General features: G+C 42.1%; 1 protein-coding gene across 1 annotated transcript in view; it reads right to left on the reverse strand.

Annotated features, from left to right (window-relative positions):
- Positions 1 to 3,935: 3,935 nt before the first annotated feature.
- ADAM23 (ADAM metallopeptidase domain 23) overlaps positions 3,936 to 16,715 on the reverse strand; it is a 147,213-nt gene continuing 134,433 nt past the window's right edge. Inside the window, exons 25-26 of the mRNA XM_045855941.1 lie at positions 14,323 to 14,413; positions 3,936 to 7,431 (exon numbers count right to left, since the gene is read on the reverse strand). Of these exons, the coding sequence (XP_045711897.1) occupies positions 7,383 to 7,431; positions 14,323 to 14,413 (140 nt within the window). The 3' untranslated portion in view covers positions 3,936 to 7,382. The remainder of the gene's footprint in view (positions 7,432 to 14,322; positions 14,414 to 16,715) is intronic.

Raw genomic sequence — 16,715 nt, forward strand, 5'->3', positions numbered from 1 at the left:
TGTTTAGTTTTTGTTTGTTTTCCAAATTCTCTGCAATAAACATGTAGATTTTCATGATTAATCAGAAAAAAACAAAAATTAAAATTTAACTTTTCTTCTTGCTTGACTTTTCAGCTTCTGCATTCCTTTGCTTCAGGATCTCTTCCATTTTTCTCTGGATCCAGAACATTACATAGGGACCTCTGGATTGGCCAGATTGGCTGGTTCATCCCTACATCCAACTGGCGAGAATCAAAGACTAAAAGAACGACCATGTTAAGATTTGTGTGGATCTAGTCAGATACCGTGGTTGCTAGGTAGCAGACATCCATAATCAATCTCAGCATCCTTTCTAACCAATGGCATGTATGGCTTGGGGTCCAGGCAGCCACTAAACTGCCTTAGTGAGCACTGCGACAAAGCCTCAGTGAGCATTGAGGAATGTGCATGGAGACAAAGCCTACTTGCCAATACAGGCTTTGTTCTCCCACAGTGCAGCACATCTGAATAAGCTTAGCACACAAAACACCACTGAAAGGAAAAATCTTCACACAGGCGGCCTTCAATACTGTGGCTTTCAGTGCCCGCTCCACATCCAAGCAAAATAACAGCAAGTCAACACTGTAAGTGGCAACTCACAAGAAGGCCCTTTTCCACTGCAGCTGGACTGGAGCAGGGCTATGTCCCTGTACTCACTGGAGCTATCGGACAATTCCAGGGGCCACACATGAAGGTGTCTCAGTAATGTATGCAGGAATTACATATCAGGGGCCAACAGGCTTAATCCTACGCTAAGACAGGTTCTGTCTGCGCCTCCTTGATCCACAGTGTCCTCAAAATGTGAATTGGCTGCATAATTTAAAAAAATGGAAAACATATATACAAATATGGATTTCTGGCTTCTCTAGAAAAATAAAGGGAAGGGGCAACGAAGGACCCAGTTCTCCACATGGAGACAGTTGGCCAGAGATGAGTGGAGACGGCACATGCTCTCCAGCTCAGCTCCGTCTCCCTTACCCGTCTTGTCCCCTATACCGGGTTCTTCTGCTCATTTTGGTAATTGGCTTCTGCAGACCTTAGGGTTTGTCATTGAGCTTTATAGCTATTTTGCCTACACAAAAAAAAGCAGGTTAAACCTCCTGCCTACAATCCATTCACTATTTCTACAGGAGTTACAATGACTCTGCAAAGCTGTATCTGTTGCTGCAGGACAAAGGGCCCCTGATGTCATTTACCATCCAAGTTACCTTTTTCTGTCTTCACCCTGAGACCTGACACAGCCAGGAACTCTGCTGCAAGCTCATTTACCCCCTGAGGCTGGAAGCTATTTCGAGCTCCAAAGAGATCTGAAGAACTCTTGATACACTCCTTGATACACTACATTCAGGAGGAAGACTTTCTTGTTGTGCTTTGTTTTGCCTTGTTTTTTGCAGGCCCAATCGATTCACTTGGCTTATTTGGCTTTCATCACATCAAATCAATGTTCTCACAGGGTGGACTCTGTGGGGTCCCAAGTGCAACCTTTGCAGCCACACCACGATGAGTGCAGCACACACAGGCAATCAGCTGGCAAAGGAGCATCACTGGTTCCCAGCAGGACCACTATTTTCAGGTAATGAGGAACCATGGCATTTCCCTTCTCTCTGGAGGTTATATATGCAGCTTAGAATTTGTAGTCAAAGGGCTGGACCTGTTGATAGGTTTCTGAAAAGACTGAGGAAAGGTAGGTAAACTTCTCTCCAAGTCCTTAGACAGAGAAACATTAACTTTAGTGGACTAGAAGTGAAGCTACACTTGGAAAAATGATTTTGACCCTTCATTAATTGAAGGACTTATTAAATGATGCTTTAAAAGCATTTATGGCTCTTCTCCACCCCCCTCACTCCAGATTGAAATTAGCCAGGGGTCTTTGTGTTAAGAAAATATCACAGTTCACAGGTCAGGTCAAAAGGCCCTCTTTGTCATCACTGACAGCACCAGACATTTAAGACTGATCCATGAGGAGTGCACAATATCTAGAAATATAAGCCTCTGATGGACAACCTGGTAATCATCTTCACACAAGCGAAAGGAATCCAGATATCTGAAGTAGAAAGTTAGACTGAACATCACAGGTTGTTCTTCCCCCAAGGCACCTACGGACTTCCACCAACCTTCCAGCCCAGGTGACACATAACAATGAGTGATCATGGTATTGGGTCCAATTGCACAGCTTTCTGCTCACATTCCCCGTCCTCTGCCAAACCCTCCTTGAGCTCAAGGGCAGGGTTAGAGTCTCCCTCCTCTCTCCTCCTGAAGCACCTAATACTTCTTGTGTGGGCACTTATCACATTGTATTGACATGCTGCATATTGCTTACAAGATTTGAGAGCTCATCACTGTGTCCTTGAGACCCAGCAGAGCAGTGAAGGAGTTTTAAAGACTGAGTGTTTGTGAAAGGCAGGGAGGAAAGAAAGGAGGGAGTGTAGGAAGGAGGGTGGAAGGAAACACAGGCCAGATGGATGAGCTGCACAGCCTTACTTACCCCAAGGGTCTGAGCTCCTCCTCCTGGCTGTTGACACATGTTGCTTTCTGAGCCTTGGGTGTGTTTCCCGCTTTGTTAGACTGGTGATCTCTTGTCATCCTTCAAGACATTTCAAAACTCACTTCTTTCAGGAAGCCTTTCTGCATCCTTCCCCACTTGCACCTCGGAAGTTTTTACTCTCGATCACAATTTAATTTGTCAGGTGTTATCTCCCAGCTAAATGGTCAGCACCTTGGGCCAAGAACTGGTTTTTGTCCCTTTAATTCCTAGGAGGAGTTCCTGGCATACAGGTTTAATAAATATTGGTTGAATTAATAAATCATTGAGTAGCCGTCCCTAATCCCTGCACAGTAACCTAACGGATGCCTATCTTAAATTTTAGGTTACCTAGGAATTCCACGGTGAGCATATGGATTTTCTACTTAATTATTTGCATCAAAGACTTAACTCTAGGGCTCTTGTTCTATTCTCTAGGGAGTTCTGGTTTCTGGGTCCCTTTTCTCAGTCAGTCACCAAGGGGTCATGGAGTAGAACTCATTTCAGTGTCAACCTCCAAAACAGAATGACTGGAAGGAAAACCTATCAAAAACCAGGTAATTCTTCTTTAAAATCAAACATACACGACACTCTAATATACTTTTCTTATTTAAAGTATAATATTCATGTTTTTTTAAGTATTTCTATATTTTTATTACATGAACTGACAAATGGACTGTGGTGAGTGGACATAAAATTTACGTACGATTATTCAGCCCTGGGTGGAAGAGGCTCTTCAAGGGGATCTTTAAGTAGGGTGCCTATTGGAGAATAAGAGCCAATGAAGGCTAAATAAAGAAGGCCGACATCCCAAAAAGCAGGCAGAAGTTTGTCCCATTGTTAGGTTTGGACTTGGGAGGCCCCTACAAACGTTCCTCAGAGGAGCAGTGTGGTCAGATTAGCCTCTGTCTGTGCCAGGGCAGGAGATCCACAAGGCACCGGGGCTCCTGGTGCCAAACCAAGGGATGGCGGTGGAGGTGGCGAGGAGGCAGGCAAAAAGACATTCATGAATACTGTCTGATGAACAACTGCACGGGAGGAAACACCCTCCTTCCAATGTTTCCGGGAATGCAGTTTGTATAACCGACACTTCTAATTTCTTCACAGCTTGACTGTCAATTTGGTATCAGGTCAAAAGTGTGGACGTCATTAACAGCCACCCTCTTTAAACTCAGAAGAGAGGCACTAAACAAATAAAAATTGGTCATGATGATTCTATAGTGGTTTTTTTCCTCTGATTGATGAGAAGCAAAGCATTTCCATTAAACCCAATGAAACTGAGTCCTAAACAGGAAGAATATATTTATCATTAATCAGAGATTTTATTTTGCTCCATTGACTGCTTAAATTTTCAGGGAGTCTTCGATTAAGAGACCTGTGCTAAAACTCTTGATGGTATCAGGCACATGGCTGTTTATTCAACAATACAAGAAAACACAGAAAAGGGGGTATGAAAAATGACCAAAGTATAAAGCTACAGCATTTACATTAACCAAGGTTTTAATACAGACTTGACTGAAAGATGCATACAGTGAGTACTGAATCTCCATTCAAGGGCAGCCAACAAGATTATGAATGAATTTATTCAAACAAAACTTCAGGTGATGCACTTAAAAAATTACAAACCGTGTAAAAAATGAAAATCAACCATGGAAGCCACAGCTACCAAATAGGATGGGATGACTTGAAAGAAAGGGTTCAAGTATTGTTTGTAAAGTTCTCCAGACACTAGTCTTTGAAAAGTTGTGCATTTCCCATCTTTGCATAGTAAAACAAAAAACAAAAACCAAAACCACACATACCACTTGGTAGAACTCCACGGCTCTATGTGATTCGTGTTTCAGAACATGCACCTATGTGTACTGCTCACTTATCTAATAGGAGTAGCTCTAGGTCAGGGGGCTCATGCAGTGTCCCAGGTGAGCGATGAAGTCAGCGTGCATCTCCTCGTCCGTGTGTCGTTGGTTAATGCAGCAGGAGTGTAGTGGGTGAAATGGGAACTTGTCATTACTGAACACTAACTCTCGTTGGGTAACATTAAACAGTGATATGCTTGTGCTTTGAGCTCAAATTAATAAGCAATTATTCACACCACAAAAATCAGCAAATGAATGGCATGGGCAAGAGAAAACACAGCAGAGTTTGAAACTACATAACCTAATACCACCAAAAATAATTATAATCCATTGTTCACGATTGGTATGGTTGCATACTCTTTCATATTCATACACACACAGCTTAAAGCTTGTGCATTTTACATATACACACAAACAATTGGACATTGGAGCATAGGTTTGGTTACCTATGAAACTGCCGGTGTAACGAAAAGTTACACTGACATTTGCCATATGTACATAATATTTGGGGACCACTGTGGTCTGATTTAAAACATAACATCGCACATTTACAATGTTGTTTGTGAAATGCTCAAAAGTTGATAATAAAGATTGAACTGGTTTTGTAACCACCATGGTTTTGTTTCTATTAAGTCACCTGGTGCATCTGGAAGAGCAGTGAAATGTACATGGTGCGCTCAGCAGTGGTTTCGCATCCACTAGTGAGCAGGATCCAGCAACAGAGAGACACACACGATGCAGTGATGGGAAGAGATGCTGAGTAATCTGAGTTTCCTCGGAGGTGAAAGAGCCACTGCCACTAGGGAGGGGGGACATACAACCTGTGTCTGGTGAAGCCAAGAGTAAGGCTGGTACACCTTGCAGAGAACCCTGTTATTGCAATATAAACATGTAGCTATTTCTAGAGAAAGGCTGCATACTGGTGTAGCACCTAGTACTCAGGAAGCAACAACAGGATTAAGATGTTAGCTTATGGTCTATTGTAGCATACAGAAATCAAGGTTTCTTGCTCTATAACTGTGATACTTCCACAATTGAAAATACATGGGGGAAAAAAACCCACACTGTTTCAAGCAGTACATTTTTAGGCCATAATCCTTTCCGAAGTCAAAGCCAAAGTGGTGAGACTAGTGTCATGAATCCTGCTGAAAAGGGATTGAAAGCTATCTGACTTGGCTGTCACGAAGTGAACAGTATAATTGATGTCCTGTTCTTAAAAAGAGGACATTAGAGAACTATGGGTGCTTGGGGGTCTTTCAGGAGAGCTCATGTCTAGAAGGACACTCACTGAAGGGATCAGAGACAAGTTTTACATTTAAAACAAAGCCGGGGCCAAATTTCTTTACTAACTTGACTAGAAGCGATGATGACCCTATTTATGGAAGAAGAAACCTCAGTGAAAGTGACCTAAACTCAGAGGGACTCAGGAACCCAGATTACACCTGCAAATCTGCCTGGAAGGAAGAGGGGAAGGTGTGTGTGGTCGAACCCCGCTGTAACCCGGCGCAGCGATGCACAGATCAGCAGCGCCCCGTGGGCGTTCCAACGGCACTCACCAGAAGGTCAGTGCTGTCTGCCTCCATGTCCGGTTTGACAGTGGGCTTCTACCATATGTATTTCAAGGCAGTATGATGAAGCATGAAAGAAATATTGACAGTAATAGAGATGAATAAGATGGAAAGCTTAACTTTTTCCCAAGCTTTCAACATTGAATTTTTTTTAAATTTAAGGCTTTAAGTTTATCCTCCTTTCACATTAAAGACAGGGGGAAAAATTGTCAGAACCAAAAACTAAAATTGTGAGCTTGGCACTTTTGTGATTAATTTGAGAGGGTGTCTACTTTCTTACATTATATACATAGGTTTATAATGACATCAAAAACTTTTAGAGACTTATCCGTACATATACTTCCACTTACATAATTTTTGTGTTTTTAATATGGGTTGTTTGTTTTGTGTCCCCCCACCTTCTGTTTATTTTTGGTTTCAAAGCATTTCATGCCATTCGAGCATTTCATTCCTAAATCGCACCCGGTTTGTGCCCAAACTCCCTGCATCGGTGACTACACCTGTCTTTTTTAAGAGAGCCCAACAGTCACTGTACAACATGTTACAAGAGAGAAGGACAGAGACGTCTATACAGAGAAAAGGAACCAAAAAGATGGGGAGCAAACAACAGACTCAAATTTACAGAGAACCTTTACAAGGAAAATATTTCAATACAGACAAGTGAACGTTGATATGTCAAAATCTTTTTCCATATTTACATTTATAAAAGAACTATACAATAGCATCAACGCTCAAACTCCGACTCCCACTTCCAAAGGCTGCTCAGCCCAGGAGAAAAGACAATGGGAAGGTGAATCACAAGAGCAGGGGTCTCTGGAGTTCACGGTCTGGTTTAGACTAGGGGGAGGGGGCCAGGCCACTTCCTCATGTTCCTCTGTCATCTCCACCTTAGGAATTCAGGTGCAAGTTTTGCTGCGGATTGGCTTGCTAGCTGCTTGTTGTAGATATGCCATGCAGATTTTACCCTTTCCAGAATGAGATCTTCATGCCACTGGAGTGTGTCATTGGTAGGAAAAGAAAAAATCATGCCAGATCATTTATAAGATACTAAGTGCCGGCAGGCTGAGGAAGGAAAAAAAAATCATTTGTTATTTTTAATGGTTCTTTTTATTGCACTTAATTTTTGTTGTTCCTTCTTCAGACCTTTAGTTGGGAAAAGAAATCCTCAAATAGTTCTTTTTATAACATTGTCTTTTGTCTCCCTTTTATTGACAGGTGGTGGGAGGAGTTCTTTGAAATGATTTCCAAAAAAGGACAGTTTTCTTTTACCTCATCCTTGTCACCCCAACTTGAGTTCTGTAGTCATGACCACCCAATGTTCTTGTTTACAGGCTTAAGAGTTCTGGCAATGTCATTGAAAGTATGTCATACCCAGAATCCAACAGTGCGAGGCACTGTTGTTCACCCAGCACAGCTGATTCAGATGGGGCCTTGCTGAGTAGGATCGAACCTCCTCTTCTTGACATTTCTTCCCGAATGCGCCAGAGATGCAAGCAGAGGGGGGAAAAATCCACAATATTAATCAGATCATGATGAGGGAAGGGTGGTGATAATGACAATGCTAGTTCCAGAGCAAAGTAATCAGCCCAAACCAAGGCAGATTTTCCGAAACGAGCTTGCAATGGAAACACAGAATACCTCACACTTTTGAATGTCTTCACATCCCCACTAGAATATACCCATTTGTGAAGACCAAAAGAAGCTTCAAGTTGTTCCTTTTAAATCATTGGAAGTCTCAGCAGCCCAATGTGTCTCTTATTTCAGAAGTAATTGGCATGACTAATTGTGACTAGATGAAAACGATGATATGGAGGGCTCTTTCACTTAGGAGACTTGAGAACTAAGATAAACTCTGAAGGTCTTGCAGCTGATCCCCTCCAGGACCTGAGAGTTCAGGATCAGTGCATCAGCCTTTGCCAAGAGGGCAAAAAGCCTCATTCTACTTAGTTATCTTGCTGCCTTGGCTGAGTGAGCAATTACCACGCCATGGAACAAGCACGTCTAGAAAGTCGAAAACCAGAGTGCACAGGAAGACAGTACACTCAGAGGAGAATGGACACAGGCTCAGGTTAGTTAAGCAAATGCAGCAGATTAGCTTAGTTGGAGGAAGCAAGTTAAAATTAGCTTAGTTGAAGGAAGCAAGGTAAAGCCTTGCTCACAGTGTCCAGTCTCCTGACAAGTGGTTCCTATGTTTAAAAAGAGAAGAGAACCAGCAAGACACTTGTACAAGGCAACAACAAAAGTTGGCTGCAACCTCCCCTTGGTCTGGTTTCATGTGGGGCATCAAGCAAGGGGGCTCATGCATTTAATCTGCGCACTGGGCGGGTGCAACACCGCTGCCACCAAGGCATCATGCAAAACTGGAGACCTAGGAGTCCCCAGGAGCCCTCACTCCCCTGCCCACTCTCTCGGGGCCAGCTGGATGCCCTTCCAGCCCTACATACCGAAAAGATTATAGTATATTCCTCCTCCCCACTAGGTAATTCAAACTAAAAACAATAGCAAAGCTCAAAATAGGTATAAAGGCGTCCTGTAAAGTTCTTAGATTTTCCCCAAAATGACCACTTTGATGCTTCTCTTTTGAGATATCAAATATAAAAGTCTTTAAAGAAAATCTCCTTTTTCTTTTTGAAAGTTTTTATTAAAACATCTTCATTAATGGCCCAAGCACATGGTTCATTGATCTAGCAGGTAATTCACTGCAGTGAACACTATTAAAACAGTGCACTTCCTTTTCTTTCCCACCCCCCACCACTCCCAACCCTCTTTTGAGTCAATATTTGTGAAAGGAGGCATTGCTGATACTGCTAAGAGATAGAGCTGAAACCAAAGGGAAGTCTCCCATAATGCATCTGTCACTAAGTGCTTTAGAGCACAGGTGAGCGTCTTCTATCCGTGCTCACAGCCCGTGAAGGTTGATATATAATGAACTACACTTCCAGAGAGTCAGGTGGGGAAAAACAGGGACTGCTAGACCTTGTAAAATAACCCTGCACTACTACTAGTTAGCTATGCATTACTGGAACTAAAGAGAAATGTTAAACTAATGTTTCAATTAAAATGAATGTAGAGGAGACATGAAGCCAGCCAGTGCTATGCATATAAGTGACTGTATTGCTCACATCTAAGTTCCTTTATTCAAATGCAGGGAGTGCCAGGTAAATAGCCATGTCCAAGGTCATAACTGCAATCCAGTTCATTTTTAAATGGAGATATGAAATCCTATTTCAGCCTGGCATCGAGGCAACTCCAGTGTCCACAAGTTTGTGCTCCTTCTGAGAGCCAGTTTTGGAAGCTTAGACTGCACTTAAAAAAATAAATAGAAACAATGTTCAACAGGGTGGCTGGGTTCCGAGGGTTAACCAAGAGCCCAAACCATGCTTTAGAACCACGTATTTCTGAGACGATGGAATCTGAATGCCAATGGGGGATTCCAGGATGGAATCCTGGAATACATTTCCTTCCCAGATGAGGACAAGGGGGACACTCGTAAGGCAGACTCACTGTGAGGGTCCCTCACGTATAAACTGTGACCCCTGTGGGCCACTGTATGTTGACAACCGCCTGCCCTGAATTGTCTATATGAACAAAATCTTTTTGTTCAATTGTAATGTGAAAGCACAACTACTATGGGTATGTGCTTACTGTCTGCCTTCCACAGTTTCGTCTGAATACTCTGCTCACTAGGGTAGTGACCGCAATTTACTTCCTCATCATAACCTGTATGGTAGTTCTGCATCATTATAAAATAGTATCATAACAAATAAACCTTGCATTGAGCCAGTTAACTTTTACTACTTCTGAAAAACCTGGACTTTCTTCCACAATATATATTATACACACATATGTCTATACAAAATTAAAACAAATCTTTTCAGGTAACAACAACCATCTCAGATTGTAAAGCCTTTAGGTCTTTCAAAGGTACATTTACCCACCACTATCACCTTCTCATCTCTCCACAGTGAGTCCTTGCTGGCCACCAGTAACGCCTCACCCAACCCTTTCTAGGCGACCTTAGACTGAGCTCCGTCCCTGGGAAGTTGAGCCAGGGGGCTGAACTGGGTCTTCCTGGCCAACCGGCCCCCCCACCACCTGCTAGATCTGAGTGAGCAAGTGCCTGACCCAGGAGTGGCAGGCGCCAGGGGAATGATGCACTGGGATATGGTCGTGGAGTTCTGATAAGCAGCAGTCTGGTTATCCTCCCTTGTGGAAAGACTAGGTAACACTGATCCAATTTCCTAACTCTCTAAAATCCAAAATTTAAAAAAAGATATTGATTCTTTCCAGAAAATATCCTTACCCATATTAACTTCCTTTGAAATTTCATCCAACTTTGACATCCCAACAATTCAGTTAACTCTCCTTGTGAGAACGCAGCTAGGGTCTTTTACATCTTCAGGAGGTGAGTGCCTAACCAGTCTTTTCTGTAGCGTGGCCAGCGAACAGAACACGGGCCAAACAGAACTGCTCACAAACTCAGGCTCAGTAAGAATCTGTAACCCAAGAAACTTCTCACAGAGGAGAAACTACATATGGTAATGCCACTCTTATTGCACTGACTCTTCTAATGTCAGGAGCAGCTCTGCCAGGCCACTACGGCCACCACGGCCATGAACCCCATGGGGAGAGCAAGCCGTGGGAGAGGGGACAGGGTGCTGGGGTTCCACCGGCCGAGATGCTACAATACAGTTGGGAGAGTGCAATACTCATCTTAAAACCTTGTGGTTTGAATTGCCCACAGCCTATGTCACTGCTGCCTTCAAGTAATTTTCCTACCGTCACCTAGAATTTCCCTTTCGTATTACCATGAACTAGGATGATGTTCATATACTTTATGCGCATGTGAACGACCAGATCACTCACGTCAACTTTCTTGTATTCGAATTTAGAGAATGTCAAATGAAAAGCCACCGCCAAGGTCATGACATTCTGTTCACTTAAATTGAGGTTATGAAATTCTCTTTTCACTTTTTGGTCCTGTTTTCTCAGTTTTAGAGAAGATACTACTAGAATGGCCCCTCATCTACATGATTTTCTCCAAAGTCGAGTACAAGCAACTCTAACGATCTAACCGTGTAGGTTATTTTTCAATATCAGATAGAGGCTATGAGTCCCCACGAGTCCCCCAGGATGGAGGGCTGCACCCCTCTGCGCCACAGCTCTAGTCTGTTGGTGACAGACAGGAAGAGAGCACGAGGTGAGGGTGAATGAATGTGGATACGGGGGCATGCTGGACACTGTGACGCGCCAAGACCCTATGTGCCTTTTTCACAGGATTTCTCAGAGAAAAAATCTGAGACCCTAAAGGCTGGGAATCCACAGACTAAATCATCCCTTAGAAACGTCGTACTTTTGGAGTACGAAATTAACTCAAGTTACTAAGGTGTATCTACCACATTACTCAATACATCAGAATATGTTAAATACAATAACCTACCAAATAAAGCATTTTTTCCTGTAGGATTTCCTCAGGAATTCTAAAGCCTTGCTTGTGGGAGTCTTGTTTTCATTAAGCAAAGACTCTACTATTCTGCCAAGAAGGAACCTAAATTTATATTATTTTTTATCACAATAATCTGGACAAACCATCATTATCACCTTGTACACCCACGCTACATTCATTCACACACACTTGCACACTCACATACACTCTTGCTTTTTACCACCTATTTCACAGGAAATATGATTGAAGAGGAAAAACTATGAAGAGTGGCAGATAGTGTCAGGGTTGAAGCACAGCTGTACTTCTCATTTATACTCGGACAGGTCAGGTATGGCGTGACCCTGCTTCCACATCTCCCCTGCTCACAGTGGCACACCTGAGGAAACACACCTGAGGAAAAAGCAACACCCACCCCCTCAGCCTCACCCCGAGTGCTTCTACATCGCCCTTTAACCTGAAAATTTACGTGCCCAAAAACCCCTCAAGTTTCTTTGTTAATGTCTCTCCTAGTCATAAAAACCTGAAGGCAAGAGGGATTTCTCACAAAGGTATTTAGAGCAATCTTCAAAACTAGTTTTGAACTTTGGATTCTGAAGGGAACTCTTCTGTATCCACATTGAGCTCAATGAAAAACTCAAAGGCTTTCCGTTCTGCTAGCAAATATACATCCAAAGCATATTGAAACTAATCATCTCCCTGACTGCCCAAGGGGTGAGGAAACCTAAACTTTATCATTCGTCACCCAAAGTCCTTTATTGCAAAGTTGAAGTAGTTCTTTAATGCTGAGCATAAACCACGTAGCTGCTATGAAAGTTGAAAGCAAATTCAGAGCCTCATTGTTGCAACCCATAGCACAAAAAGCAGCAGTTCCTCCACATTTAAACTCCTGAAGTTATTTCACTTCTTCATTTTCTTTCAGAGCACAAAAATTTTTACTTCACACTGTTCTGGCCCTTTCTGCAATTTTTTTTCTTTATTAGGGTCATAGGGTGTGGGAAGGGGCACTGACCTAGCCCGCCAGTATGCGCCTGCACAGCATTCCCATGCCTCGCTGAGGGTCCCTCCCCACCACCCTTTTGCTGCTCATCTGATGGCTGAGACACCTCTTCCTGATATAAACAATCTGGACAGGGCTTAATCCACTTATATACACAGTGATAAAAGGCTTTTCTAGTTTTCCCCAAAGAAACATGCAATTCAAGCTGTGAGCTAGGCCAGGCCGCTGTTTTGAGGTCCTGCTACAGAAGAGAGGTTTTATCTCCAAATGCTGAAATGGGAAATTTGGTGTTGCCTAGGGCTGGATGACAGAGATACACAAAGATGCACAGCAGCACGTTTTCCAGGCCTTTGAAACTGAGATTTCCCAGTGCCTGAGCATAAGCCAAATTTATCTTTCTTGGAGCATATTTATGAAAAACTTCAAGGGGGCATTATAAAATAACAGATCATGGAAAAACTGGAATGTACAGTGACCTGTTTACAGCAGGAAGACACGAAGAACATTTTTGCCTGAATTAGGCCAGTTCAAATAAAAATATGTTGTTTTATTATGTGCCACATGAGTGATTCAATATCTGGGCAATGTCTTGTTAATACAATGATGAGACATTCCAACATGAGTTGCCCATTTGGAGTGCGCTTTTGAAAAAATGTGGATGCCCAAACTACTGTTCCATCAAACAAGTTCAAGTTTATAAATATCTCTGTAGAAAAGAGGTACTATTTGATAATAGCTCTCAAGTTGAAATCACTCAAAGACTTGTAGGTTTGAATTTATTTAAATCATCTTTTGGTTTGTGTTTTTTTTCATAATCATTTTCTAATAATAACACTTTAGCTGCTGTAAATATACTGAATTCAGAATTCCAAATACAAAACGAACTAAACTTCCTAATTAAGGCAATTGTTCAGACAGTTCAGGTCAGAAACTTCCTCTATTGAGTAACCAGACGAAGGCAAAGTGAGTTTTGAATTTGGGTAACGGTCTTATTTCCTACTTAAATTTGTTTCTATAGATCTGGTTGAAATTTAATTTATCACAAGGAACATTTGGCACAGAAGGTCTTATGTACAAATCGTAAGTCATTGAAGCATGAAAAGCTAAAAAAAAGAAAGAAAGAAAAAGCAATTACCCAATGAATCTGCAGTATGGAAACATCCAAGCTCAATAAAGGTTTGAAAATTTTAATCGTACTTGAGGGTTATTTGTGATTACCTGGCATGTCTGTTGAAACGAACTTAGCTCAGGGATCAATGTACAATCCAAACTAAGGGGTACTATGAAAACACCCCAGGCCCACCAGTCATGCCGATATTAGCAGCTAATTAGAAACTTAAGTATGACACACCCACAGATTTTAAATTCCACCGTGAAGCTAATTCAGTTGGTTAGGGAATTAAGGAAAATCTGTTTGAAAATCTGTTTTATAAAATACTGAAGCTTTTCAAATCATAAAGCTACATATGTTACAGGTAAAAAATAATGAACAAATGGTTACTTAGGTTGTGAAAATTTCAAAACGTCAATGGACTCTAAACCAGTTTTAAACAGACACAAGAGGTTTCTATCCACCATTTCCAACTACATCGTCTCCTCGATTAACTGTGTATAAGCAAATGTGTCTCAGAATGTTGCTCCAAAAGGCTGGCACGTCTTCTGTTAAAGAGCTTCCACTTCCTTCTCCTTAATCCAGTGCATGGGAATTCCTTCTACATTTCCTGTTTTCCTACTTGCCAGATGATGAAATTTGAGTTTTCAAGTTTCTTCTTTTCTGACTCATTTGGGAATAAAGAAAATACTTCTTTTAATCAGTTTTACTGTTAAGACTTGTAGCAGGAACTCAAAACGTGGTTATGTAAGCAGAAAAGAGAAGTGCCAGAGCCACTGAGAAGAAGGCATGCGGCGTTGCTTACTTAAATCCCCATCCTGTGCCCCCAAGGACAATAGCTGCTACCAGGATGGCACCAGCGATGGAGCCTATTATGAGATTGGTGGCACTAGGACCTGTGACAAAGGATCATGGGAAGAAAGTCATATGAGCCAACCACTTTCATGACCACAAGGGAAAGGCAGTTGAGCGGTTTCAGGAAGTCAACACCCTGCATAAAAGACTGCTGGACACACAAACCACCTTTATTTACTCAGCTTCATTTCACTCGATGCTGTGGAGAGCTACCGCTTGGATTCGAATGCCTGTCGTCTAAGGTTTCTGCACCACCAACAATTAAATCCCATTGAAGTCACCTTTCACAGAATTTGAAGCAAATATGCCCCAGTCACTGTCATTGCACGTCTCTCTCCTCCTCCCCTTCCCCCGTGTCATGAATCAAACAAGTAAAAGAACCCATCAAGATCCCGACTGGGTTAGAATCAGCTCAACCTGCTGGCAAATGAGTGCATGAAAAGAAGGAAAAATATTCTACTGAAATGTTCTTTCAAGCAGCACATAGAGTCATCTGAGTGCTAAATTTCTTATCCCCCACTGGGAGACAGTTAAAATTCAGAAGTCAGAAGGAGGTTACCAACAAAGGTCTGACTCTGAAGCCTTGTTCTCAAAGATACACTTCTTCATGGCACAGACTCGGGCAGTGTTTAAACAGTAACATGGGGATCCAAAGGCAAGAGGAAGGAAGCATAAAACTCAGGTAATTTGAATGAAATAAAAAAAAGAAAGTGGAATTCCTATCAACTGTTTGAGGAGGAGATGATATATATATTCCAGTACACCCTCTCCACTCACATGGAAAACACCTTGGCTCATGTTTCTTAAATGTAAGCAACATTAACTCTAGTCAAAGAATTATTTGAAATAGCCCAGGTTACAGGACGCTGATATGCAGGCACAGTGCACCTTAACAGCAAAATACTTTCTTTCCTCACCGTAGGTCCCTGTTCCCAAAGTCACAAGGCCAATTTTGGTAGTTCCCCTAAAATCCTTGGGTTCGTGTACACATCCGCTGCTGTGTAAAAAATTCTCTTTTCTGCTCACATCAGTGCCGTCGACTGTGTACATAAATGGATGCCACTTTCAGCAGCACTAAAACTGTGTGCGGTGTTATGCTTGTACTCAGAGACTACCCCGTGCTTGTGGGCGCGACGGGAAGGTGGAGGAGGATGCTTAAAATGGGAGTCTCAGGGATGCAGTCCCTTCAGGCTCCTGAGTTTGGACACACTCGTAAGACTAAGCACTGAGGTCCTGCAGAACATAGGTCTCAGTGGCCTTTAGAGATACCAGTGATAATAAACAATAACGAGAGCAGTAAAAGCAGGTAACTACTATACACTGTATCTTTACTAAGTGAGAGCACTTCTAAGGACTTGACATTATCTCATTTGATCTCACGATACCAGAAGAGACAGGGACTATGCCTCTCCCTGATTCATAGAGGGAAAAATAGAGGCTTCTAGAAGTCAATGCATGATGGAGGCAAGATCTGAACCCTGATTTGTATAGCTCCGAAGCTTACAGTATACCTCAAGGGTCAGCAAATTACACCCCACGGACCAACTGTGGCCCTCCTATTTTTTCAAAGAGACTTTACTGGCACACAGCCACACTCACTCACGGGGCTTACAGCTGCATTTATGCTAAGACAGCAGAGCTGCACGGTTGTGAGAGACACCCTGTCACCTGGAAAGCCACCACTATTTGCCACCAGGCCTTTCACAGAAATGTCACTAACCCCTGCGTTAATGAAAGATTATTCCATTTTCCTGTGCAAAGTTTAACAGGGAATCGCATTTTCAAACAAACATTTATAATAACTATTTATATTATCATGTTTTAGACATGATTTGCACATTACTAGCTCAGAAAACAGGCTGGAATTAGAATCAGTACATAGCCCATGAGAAACAATTCCTGATTTACAATTATAAACACAGGGGTAGAAATAAAGCAAGACAAAACAAAACCCCTGTCCATGGAATCCTTAGTGACTAAATACACATCACACTACCCGTTAAATTAGTCAGTGTTAAAACTACACTGCACTATGTGGATTTTATTTTTTTATACTGTATTTACTTTTTCAGAAATTATGGCAAAATTTAGAATTTGAAGGAAAAAATCAGTAAACTAATACCTAAAACACTGTATAAGCCAAGAACAATATCTATTTTTAGAAAAAATATATACACGTACACAGACTTACCTGTCGCGACCAGGAAGAGTCACAAACCAGCAACACTGGGAGGGGAGGGTGACAAGGACTACGCTTTGCAACAAAGGTCCAGCTCTACGACCCAAAGGGAGAATTACTAAAATTCATCCCTTCCATTAGTAAAGCCAATAAATTACATAAAA

The sequence above is a fragment of the Phyllostomus hastatus genome, unplaced genomic scaffold (assembly GCF_019186645.2).
Source record: "Phyllostomus hastatus isolate PE091 unplaced genomic scaffold, TTU_PhHast_1.1 phas_contig_137, whole genome shotgun sequence".
Taxonomy (NCBI): Eukaryota; Metazoa; Chordata; class Mammalia; order Chiroptera; family Phyllostomidae; genus Phyllostomus; species Phyllostomus hastatus.